Consider the following 10,924-nt stretch of genomic DNA (forward strand, 5'->3'; position numbering starts at 1 on the left):
TCATTAATATATTTTATTCAAAAAATAATTAGTAAAATCTTTCAATAGTTTGATAAGATTTACATTGATGTAAATCTTTTAATAGTTTGGTGATATTTCATTATAAATTTATTTTTTGAAAATTCATTAAACCTTCCAATAATTCGATAAAATTTAATTTAAAATTCAAATCATCTAATAGCTTGATAGGACTAAAACAAAATAATTTATTTTGTCTTTTATAAAAATTGATTTATGAAATTCTTCAATAATTTGATAAAATTCATATTTAAAAAAAAAATTTAACCAATGAAAAATTCTTCAATAGTTTAGTAAGATTTATGAATTTATTCTTTTAATACATTTTCATTTTCTAAGATAAATATAATAGTAAAGAAAATAATAAATAACAAAATTTAAATTAAATGAATAAAAAAATTTACCAAAGTTTAGACGTGGCTTGGCTCAATTGGAATAGGGCTCGACTACTACGACAGAGGGCACCTCAGGAAAACTCATTCAAGGCTCGACTTGGCTCAGCTAAGGGTATTGGAATCATGTTGCGAACTGGGTTGCGCAAGAGATAGGGTCGAGTAAAGCAAAACGTGCGCATCTCAATTGGGTTATAGAATTCAAAAAGTGTCGTTTCTTTTTTGTATAAAAGCTACAATTTTTTTTGTTTTCCCCAAAATAGCCTATCATCTTCTCTTTCTAAACCTTCTTTTTTCTCTGCCTTTCTTTTTACCTTTAGAACCCAGACAATCAAAAACTAGTTTTTTTCACTGGTTTTTTAAATTTCATCATAATTTTGCCGAAAACATCAACCTTGATAAAAAAATTCAATCGAAAAATTCAAACATTCATACAATTTTCCAATTTTTTTTCAAAAAATTCAAAAAAAATTACCTAATACGATCTCTTAAAAATTAGTTCAAAAATCCTAAACCACAAACAAAACCTAAAACCTAAAACCATAAACTAATTCCTAAAATAAAAATTCTAAGATTAAAACCCTAAAACTCTTTAACACCTAAAATCCGCTTTAACAATTTTTTACCTCTTCTCCCTGTGTTTTTGTGAATTTAAGTGACATTTATATAAGACGTTTCATCAGAAACTTTAGGGTTTTATTAATTAATAGAGATCAAATCTACCAGATTCGATCCCATACACTACATGATTCTTGGCCTGTGCTTTAATCCATGCCCTAACCCTATTTGATTGTGGTCAAAGATCTTTTAATTTTTAACTTTGATCGACTCTAGATTTTTGGATTGAATTCCCTAAAAACTTTCTGATTTTCTTTTCTTTTTTTTTTAGTTTTTATAAAAACTAAAAAAACAAATAAAAAAATTATTGGGCTAAAGCCCACACCAAAATAAATCATGTACTAGGCTCAAAGCCCAAACAAAATAAAATTATCTGTTGAACTCAAAGCTCAAATACCAATTGGGATAAGTCTACTCAAAGCCTAAAAAACCTAATAAACATTATAAAAGTCTGACGATCCTTATAAAATAGAAATAAAAAAATTCAAATACAAACTCAAATGAAACGAGACCTAATAAAGTTACATTATAAAAGTGTGACGATCCTTATAAAATAGAAATAAAAGATTCAAATGTAGACTCAAATGAAATGAGATGTCTATAATATTCATTCAACATTTAATCCGTAATTAAAATATTAATTTTATAATTAAATGATCAAAATAAAAAGTCATCAAAGGTAATTTACCATCCATTTACTTTACCCTTTACTTTATTGTGTAACTTTCAGTTTTTCCTTCTTGTCTAGATCAATGCAAAAAATTCAATGCCTATATATCTAGAGCTTAGACCAAACCTGTACTAGACCTTAATTATAAATTTAACTTATTTAACTTTGAATCGCTGTGCAAAATAGAGAAAGGAGTGGCAAAATGGATCAGCCTAGCTATGACAGCATTTCTGATTTGGGGTTTCATCCAAACTTCAAATTCATTTTTGGTGGATATATTTTAATATATCTTACTTACGTATATTCTCTGTTTGCTAGAACTGTAATATGTAGAGACTGCTACGTTAGCTTCATCTCATCCCATTTGGATATTACCAGTTCAAGTGGCTTTTTAAAACATTTTTTTATTAATGTTTGTTTATATTAAATTATATGAATCTATAATATTTGTAAATAAAATTAATTATAAATATATATATTTCGTATCTTATATTCTTTAAAATTTGAGTTTCAGTTTGTATTTATTATATTTTAATATTTATGAAATTAATAATTTATAAATCTATGGGATCAATGAACCTAAATAATTATGAACGAATGTATTTAATTATTTATAAATTTATAATATTCATAAACTCAATTAATTATAAATAAATATACTTTGTGTTTATAAATCAAATTCAAATTGAATGAATCTAATTATTAACGAATTAAATTATTCATGAATTCAATTAATTATAAATGAATATATTTATTTTTTAATGTAATTTAAATTTAACATATTTATTAAATCATTACATTAGATCCATGGCATGCTTTGCCGTGCATCGTGTTTGTGTGTATTTTATTAAGCTCTCGTCACTTCAGCGTCATGCGTTTTGCTTCACTTTATAAAAGAAAAAAATAATTTATCTTGTCTTTTAACTGTTTGGTTTAATGATTAAATAAGCTTTAAAAAAGATATAGGCACGAGGTTCGATCCTAATCTTTCTCTTCCCTTATTAATGTAGGGCTCTGCCTTCTTAAAATAATAATAAAAAAAAACAGTTTGTCTTGAGATTGAAAAGGCAAGCGATAAAAAAGACAATTCCTCAGTACTAGTAGAAAATGGTGAAATCATCATTAAATCATTGGTGAAAGAAGGACTAACGATGATCCTATTCTATAGGAAAAGGAGTAGGAGTCAATCTTCTTTGAATTTCAAGAAAAAAATTGAATAATTATGTCATTTGGTAAAAAGTTTTTACATAAAAAATAATATAAAAAATTTGTAACCATCTCTGATTATGACATTAATTATTTTATAACCATATCACTCTCAAGAAGTTCAATATAAATTATATACAATGTATACCAAATCATTTAACACGAATTGAGAATAAAATAAAGAGATATGAGCTCTTTGATAAAAACACTTTTATAATAACTTCATCTCGACATTTAACTCGTTTATGCATAAAAATTACTAAATATGTTATACTTAATACAACAAATGATGCTCTAAACTAATAAAAGTATATGAATAGAGTTTAATCGAATTCAGATTGAGTAAATTTATTATTTTATTTTATTTTTTAAATATCAAAGTTTAATAAAAATATCATTGAATAAAATATTTTTATTTTAAATATATTTAAAATTAAAACAAAGTCAAAATACATTATTGAAATGTGAAGCTTAAAAATCTATATTCAAACTTTAACTGAAGAAGAAAAAGATAGTGGCAAATGAATTAAGGGTCGTTGGTAGGTATCAAATAATTCAACAAAGCTTTTGATTTTCCTTTCTCTTTCTCTCTCTTCTCAAAATCATTTACCGACGCATGCGCTTTAATTTGTTCTTTTTTATTGATAAAATTAATAAATTTATCCGTTAATTTTGTATATATTATAAATGAATATTTTTGAAAAAAAAAATCTTGAATTCGCCTGCCATCATGATCCAAGGAGAGCTGTTTTCATTTATTTCTAACCACTCCCGTTGATAAATGCAAGTACTATCAATTATTTTGAAGATGTCGTTGCCTATGAGGCTAATTGTCACGTGTTTTGTTCAGATCCAACCTAATAGATCCAAATGTAGAGGGAAGAATAGTGTATATATAATTGCATTAGGTCATGTTTGGATATATAACATAATAGAGAGAATAGGATAATAATTATTTTATATTATATTTTTTTTTATATTTAAAAAAATAAATAAAATTGTAAAGAAAATTAATTATTATCTTAATCAATTCTTTCAAAATAAAAAAAATTTATTTTAATTTATAAGATTCAATTTATCTGTGTTATTATATCTTTAAAAATCTATTAATAATTTAAATTACATAAATTTTGAAAAAAAAATAATTTTAACTAATAAATAAATTATTTTATCATAATTTTTATATACATCAAATATAAAATAATATAATTTTATTTAATATAATTTTATTTATAATATCATATTGTCTAATTCTATCAATTTTAAGTATCAATCGTATCATAAATATGCTAAATTTAATTTGGAAAATCTCTGCTTGATAAACAAACAAATTTCTTAACAAAGAATGATACAAGTGATAAATTACTTTGAAACTTTTGAGTTCTGACTGCTGATTTCTCTTCTATGTTGGAAAAAAAAAAAAAAGGAAAAAGGAAAAATGAACAAAAAGATCCTTTTTCTGTGATCATGGGCAAATGTTATAATCATGGGGGAACGAAAACTCTTGCTGGTTGTAAGGATCAAGCTTGTTATGGCATGGAGACGGCCCTGAAGGAGGCACTGGCCCTCGAGGCAGCTGGGTGTCGAACAAATGTCCAAAACTTTTAGTATCTTTGTTCATTGGTCGGATGCATCCTCCAATGGAAGCCCTGGCCAGTAACAGAAGAAAAAGAACGACAATAAACCTCAAACGCTTGAAAGATCCCTCTGAAGACCCCATCGTCAGTTACTTCCCTTTTGGTTGTTTCAGACTTTCAGTTTCAGCTGCTTATGTGTTGTTACAACAACAGAAGTGAAAAAATATATACAATGAAACAGAAAGAGACAGCGGTCGGATTTAAATGCCTATGATTTTCAATGCATAGAATTATTAATCTGCCACTGAAGAATGGATTATCTTTTTCTCTTTTTTATTGCTTAGTTTTCAAGTGAAAGTCATAATTGAACAATCCAATAGCAGCCAATTTAGAAACACAGTGAACATTTATCTTTGAATTTCTGGTTTCCTTTATTTCCAACTCCTTGCAGTCTACATTCTACAAAACAAAATAAAAATTGTAACCAAAGTCTGCTCATTTTTTTGTGCAAAGAATGGAAATTTAGAACGGGCTCTAAAACGCGAATAATATGCACCATCAAAACTGTGAAAGGCCGATCGATCATTGTGGGTCTTTGAAGTAGAGTTCCAGGAAATTTCCCAGTCCTTTGCTTGGAAAATTCCTTGGACTTGTAATTTGCGCCTTGTCCTCCCAATCTGTTATAGGGTTTGGGGTTGTTCTAGGCCCTACATGTTGTTTGCATCCATGGATGGAGCCTATGGGTCAATTAAACAAACGAACCACACCATCAACCCAAAAGAAAATATTTGGCCCAAACCAATATGTCTCATACTTGAGTCGGGAAGAAAACCCATGGATTAGGCTCGACAAGGCTTTAAAAGGATGCCATCTAACTAAAGCCTTGAGGAAAGAGAGGGGGAAAAGTATAGTACCCATTTTTGTAGCGGTGAAGAAGAAAGCCTTGGGTCATTTTTCTCAGAAGCCGTGCCAAATTCCCGAACTTGGGTGCTTTCTATAAATCAATTTTCGGTAAGGTATAGAGACCTTCAATCCACCAATCTTGTTTACATGTTCATTTCTTTTCCTTTTTTTGATTTTTTTGCTCAAATTACTGTAATATCTAAAGCCCTGCCGGGTGATCTCGTAAAAAATAAAAAAAACTTCCTGGAGGCCTTCGAAACATGAAATTTTGATTTTTAATGTGTTGTTTTATTAATATAGCAATTTCGCATATAGTTTTCTGATGCTTCTGTCTGTTACTGGGAGTTATCTGTTAGCAGGTAACAGTTGAAAGCTCACTGGCCTATGAGAACTTAACAGACAAAGAATTAATGCCTGGAATACTTTCTGTTTCCTCAATTGTTTTGCCTCATTGGTGTACAACTTCAAGGTACATTGTTGAATTATAGATTACCCTTTTGTTTAGTAGTTGGTTGAGCCTGATTTTATTTGTCTGGAGTGGTAGGCGTGTTGTCAGAATGGCTGCTGCTCACACTCCAATTGCTGGAGTATCGTTTGAAGCCGTGACAATAAAGCCTCCTTCACACCCTACATATGATTTAAAGGGCATTATAAAACTTGCTCTTGCTGAAGATGCTGGGAATCGAGGTTTGGTTATCATTTGATTTTACAATATTCTTTCTTGCTTTGTTTCCTTTTTCAGTGTTTTCATATTTCATAATCTTTGCTCTACTAAGTTGATAATGATGTTTAATGGTTTTATTGAAAACAATAAGCTAACGCTTTAATGAAGGGGGAGCAAATATTCAGTTAAATCTTTAAATTTTTTCTGCATTCAAATCCTATAACATTTGGGTTCAATTGCAGGGGATGTGACTTGTATGGCCACCATCCCATTTGACATGGAAGTGGAAGCCCATTTTCTGGCAAAAGAGGATGGTATCATTGCTGGAATTGCACTATCGGAGATGGTGTTTCAAGAGGTTGATCCTTCTTTGAAGGTATAGAGGCACTGTACTTTCTGTCTTGGATTATCCATATGGTTTGCGTGTCTGGACCACACACTCCCTCCTTTTGATGTGCATTCTGATATCAGGTGGAGTGGTCTCGAAAGGATGGAGATTATGTTCGGAAGGGGCTGCAATTTGGAAAAGTTTATGGTAAGCCAAAAAGGTGTTTCTTAATTGTGTATGAGAAACTTGTATTAAAATTATATGCTCCCTCCATATAGGAAGGGCACACAGCATTGTCGTAGCTGAAAGAATAGCTCTGAACTTTATGCAGCGGATGAGTGGTATAGCGACACTAACTAAGGTGCTTCCATTTCCTTGAGTTTTATAAATAAAGAAATGATTTTCTCTTAATCATAGCTAAGTTTCCCTATTGTAATCAAGCAAATCTTAGTTTACTTTACAGAGCAGATAACAAGGATGGTTGTAGGAAAACAGGAATTGCGTAAGTTACATTTTAGATTGTTGTGAACTGGAAATGGAAAACAATAAGGTTGACAAGTATAAGTTTTATTTGACCAAACATAACTGCGTGGATATTCTTCTAGAATTTTCAAGTTTTTTATTACTGCTTATTAAGTTGCCTTGTGTTTCCACCTGTATATATGATCAAAACATAGCTAATTCACAATTTTTAATGGACTAATACTTGTAAAATGCAAATTATATCATGAATTCATTCTTGAAATGCAAATTACATCATGTATGTACGGGAAATATGATAAAGAAACAAGACATGAAATAAAATTCCCAACTGTTTAAACCTATGAATTCGGTCATGAAATGGAAATTGCATCATTTATGCACAGTAAATATAATTAAGAAACAAGATACCTAACAAAAGCTTATTGGTGCCATAACTTTGTAATGCGTACAAAAGACTGTTTTAGAATGTTAATTATTCTGCAGGCAATGGCTGATGCTGCACAACCTGCATACATCTTAGAGACAAGAAAAACTGCTCCGGGCTTACGATTGGTGGATAAGTGGGCGGTGTAGATCATTTCCGAGATTTTACTTTTTAGTTCTTAGTTCTTTCTCTTATGCCTTTGTTGATATTGTTGAAATTTTCTTCTTGTAGGTACTAATTGGTGGAGGAAGGAATCATAGACTGGGTTTGTTTGATATGGTGTTGATAAAGGATAATCATATATCAATAGCTGGAGGAATAAGTAATGCCCTTAGATCTGTTGACCAGTATTTAGAGCGAGAAAATCTTCAAATGGAGGTTGAGGTAATTTCTTCCGATGGTAAAATCTATAGCAAATTAAATATTTTGTGCAGTGGACTAGCCAACAGAGTTGGGTATGAATCTATAAATCTTTATGTGGTACATCATGTATCCTGCAACTTGATTCAACTCCCCGTTTTGAAGCATAAATCATTGCTGAAAAATATGTTTAACCTGAATTTTGTATTCAATATATCTTGCTTCTAATTAGTAATGCGTCATAGTGGTTCTTCTCCTCTGTGTGTGTGTGTGTGTGTTTGTGGAAATGAATCAATCAATGCGTTGTGGCAACTGTAACAGATATGTTGAAAAATGTCTTTTTCAAGGTTGAGACCCGGACACATGAGGAAGTAAAGGAGGTGTTGCAATATGCATCTCAAACAAAGACTTCCTTGACCCGGATAATGTTGGATAATATGGTTGTACCTCTTCCAAATGGCGATGTTGATGTGTCTATGCTTAAAGAAGCTGTGGAGCTGATCAACGGGAAATTTGAGACGGAGGTATCTCATGACTTTATCATGTAGTTTTTCACTTCATTTATTTAGTGCCTACAGACTGTGCAGGAAGATACTGCTGATGTCTGCTGTTTCATACTAAATTACTCCTGTTCAGTGATGTGTTAGTTAGAAGGCGTTTGTTCTTTCTTTTTCTTTATTTGGGGGTCATGATGGGGTTTGTGAAACAATGTCTCACTTTATTTGCTTGGCTTTTTGATCTTCAAATATGTGAAACCTGAGCAAAATTATGCAAGAAAGAGTGTATGGAATCTCTTGCTACTTAATTTTTCGAACCATTTCTAAGACGGAATTCATTTTTGGTGACTTGCCTTGTCATTCTTGCTCATGTAAACATCAAGTGCCATCTATGGCTTTACCTGATAAATTCTATTCTAGTTGCTCTACTATGCATTTTTCTGAGGCTTGTAACTGATATATCTATTTCATTGTGATAGGCATCCGGCAATGTTACTCTTGAAACTGTACATAAAATTGGACAATCTGGAGTTACCTATATATCCAGGTAAGGCAGTGCAACTTTTCTTCTCGTAAAGTATATATGCTTGTAGTAAACAGAAAAGCCAAAGTTAGCACCCGGGAATTCGGCTTAGTGGTCAGTGCATGTACCCCCTACTCAAAAGAGCAGGGGTCAAATCCCCCTTTCCCCGACTCAAAAAAGAAAAGTCTAAGTTACCTCAACTTTAGCTGAACCATGGAATTAATTGTCAAGTAAAAATCTGATCACTTCTGAAGCTAGTTCCAACAGTATTAAAAGTTTTTGGAATTCAGTATAAAGATTAAACGTGTTACATGCCAAGCAAGATACTTATCTCCTTTATGCAAACATCAATATCATAAGATTTAAAAAGTGCACTCTAGTGAAAATTGCCCCTACAGCATGTGGATAAGATTTGCCTATGCTAGCCATGTCACTTCTGGTACGGAGGTTGAAAATTATATCCCACATCAATGATCTCTCTGGTTTCAGTGCTCTAATCAGGGTTATCTAGTTGTGTAGTAGTAAAAGTAGTATTCCAGCCTTGCAAGACTCTGATTCTGTGTATTTTGCTGTATGAACAAGCTGTTCTGCATTCTTGCTTCATAAACATTTTTTAATGTGGTACAATTATTAAAAAAAAAATTTGAAAATACTGCACCAAGGATTTTCTGTGTTTATAGAAAAAACAAAATCAGAATTTTAAACTGAAAGCCAGGTGCACACCTGCATTCAAATGCTGATTCTTTTTCATAATAAGTATACTTTTTATGGAAATTGTTTCTGTTAAGGGATAGAAATTACTTGAAGTTATTACTGATTATCACTGATATCAGCTAGTGTGTATGGTATTTGTGGGATGCATGTTTGATCCATTGGGGTGCAGTGAAGGATAAAATGCCTTGGTGCCTAAAAAATCTCTTTAAATTGTTATAGTTTAATCCTTTCATCAAAAGCTCTTTTAAAAAATGCTCAGGATATCCCTACATGGATCACTGACATTTTGGCATTTAGAGGTGCTGTTTTTTTTTAATGGAACTATGTAACTGTAAGGTATCGTAGCAGCAAATTAATAGATGTGGGACTTAAATGTAACAGTGTAGAGGTTAGAGATCAAATTTAAACTTTATTTAAAGGTTAGGGATTTATGGTTCATTTTACCTTTGTAATGAACTATATCAATTAGATTTATAGGAGTTAGTGTGGATTTAAAATCACTGGTTTCTTGTTATTGGATTAGGTCCTTCTTTTTACTTTCCAAGTGTTCATACTAATACTTATATACAAATTCATTGGATCTAGATTGCTATTGCATATAGAACTTCGAAATGGTTTCAGATATGCAAGCCACTTTGTTATTGGATTTAAGATGGTTGGGTGATTCACACTTTTTGGTGGATGATACAATATTTTGGGCATGGTTCATTCTCTAGGAAATTTTTTTATATTTTTCTGGCATTTTATGCTAGATTTTGTGCTTCTGTTGTTAGCTTAAGTTATTAATCAACTTGGCTCTAAAATTCTTGGTATGGTTTGCTGCTTCTAATATTTGGGTGTTTGCAGCGGTGCACTCACACATTCTGTTAAAGCACTCGATATTTCCCTCAAAATTGATACTGAGTTGGCACTTGAAGTCGGAAGGCGAACAAAACGGGCATGATCAGTTAATCTTTATGTTGTTAGTGAGCAATAAGAAAGCTCTTTCCCCCCAAAACATATAGAGACAGAAAGAGCATGTTAGTTCCTCATTTCCCTTTCTCTAAGTGTTTTAAAGAATTGATAGACAATAAGCTACCATGTTATAAAAGATATAGAAGTATAATTGTATGCAATGACAAAACTTTAGCTCTTTTGGAATTTGTTCTGCCAACAATCTGGCTGTCTTGGCTTTTTTGCAACCCGATTGTCAAGGGCCTTATTGACAGAAACCAAAATGTCATTCGATATGATGTTATGTTCACTGTGCATTATATGTGCATTTGTGTTTGAAATTTTTCGCCGAACCATTCTTATCATTTTCAGGGATGTGAAAGCCATTTTGGATTTTTGTAGAGCTTTCATAAACTGCCCAAATGTGTTGAAGTTGTGCACTATTGTGCTTATGAATCTCTGTTGTGCATTCTTATCCAGAAAACAATGACTCTCTATTGACTATGACTTTTCTTCCTCTAGGATCCAGGTTTTGCAATATGTAATAGTAGTTGGTTTGTTGTTTTGATTCTGTAAGCCAGTTTGGTGTTTGTGTTACTTATAGAATTACTTTT

General features: G+C 31.3%; 1 protein-coding gene across 7 annotated transcripts; it reads left to right on the forward strand.

Moving 5' to 3' along the window:
* Positions 1-5,366: 5,366 nt before the first annotated feature.
* LOC111282636 (nicotinate-nucleotide pyrophosphorylase [carboxylating], chloroplastic) lies at positions 5,367-10,651 on the forward strand. Of its 7 annotated transcripts, none has more exons than XM_089760651.1 (11): positions 5,367-5,497; positions 5,741-5,853; positions 5,929-6,071; positions 6,291-6,424; positions 6,520-6,583; positions 6,655-6,737; positions 7,343-7,426; positions 7,515-7,667; positions 7,991-8,167; positions 8,620-8,687; positions 10,224-10,651. In XM_089760651.1, the coding sequence occupies exons 2-11, from the start codon at positions 5,795-5,797 to the stop codon at positions 10,318-10,320; spliced, it is 1,062 nt and encodes a 353-aa protein (XP_089616777.1). In that variant the 5' UTR covers positions 5,367-5,497; positions 5,741-5,794; the 3' UTR covers positions 10,321-10,651. The 7 variants fall into 7 exon arrangements, with proteins under 7 accessions (XP_089616777.1, XP_022726542.1, XP_089616778.1 ...); XM_022870807.2 differs by having other exon boundaries at positions 5,744-5,853; XM_089760652.1 differs by having other exon boundaries at positions 5,367-5,492.
* The last annotated feature ends 273 nt before the right edge of the window (positions 10,652-10,924 follow it).

The sequence above is a fragment of the Durio zibethinus genome, chromosome 5, assembly GCF_047325235.1.
Source record: "Durio zibethinus cultivar Kanyao isolate XHJ-2024 chromosome 5, ASM4732523v1, whole genome shotgun sequence".
NCBI classification, from domain to species: domain Eukaryota; kingdom Viridiplantae; phylum Streptophyta; class Magnoliopsida; order Malvales; family Malvaceae; genus Durio; species Durio zibethinus.

Coding starts and splice junctions, on each gene's coding strand:
- LOC111282636 (XM_089760651.1), top strand. CDS start 5,795: ATGCCTGGAATACTTTCTGTTTCCTCAATTGTTTTGCCTCATTGGTGT. Junction 6,425..6,519: donor AGGTTGATCCTTCTTTGAAG/GTATAGAGGCAC, acceptor TTCTGATATCAG/GTGGAGTGGTCTCGAAAGGA. Junction 6,584..6,654: donor GCAATTTGGAAAAGTTTATG/GTAAGCCAAAAA, acceptor CCCTCCATATAG/GAAGGGCACACAGCATTGTC.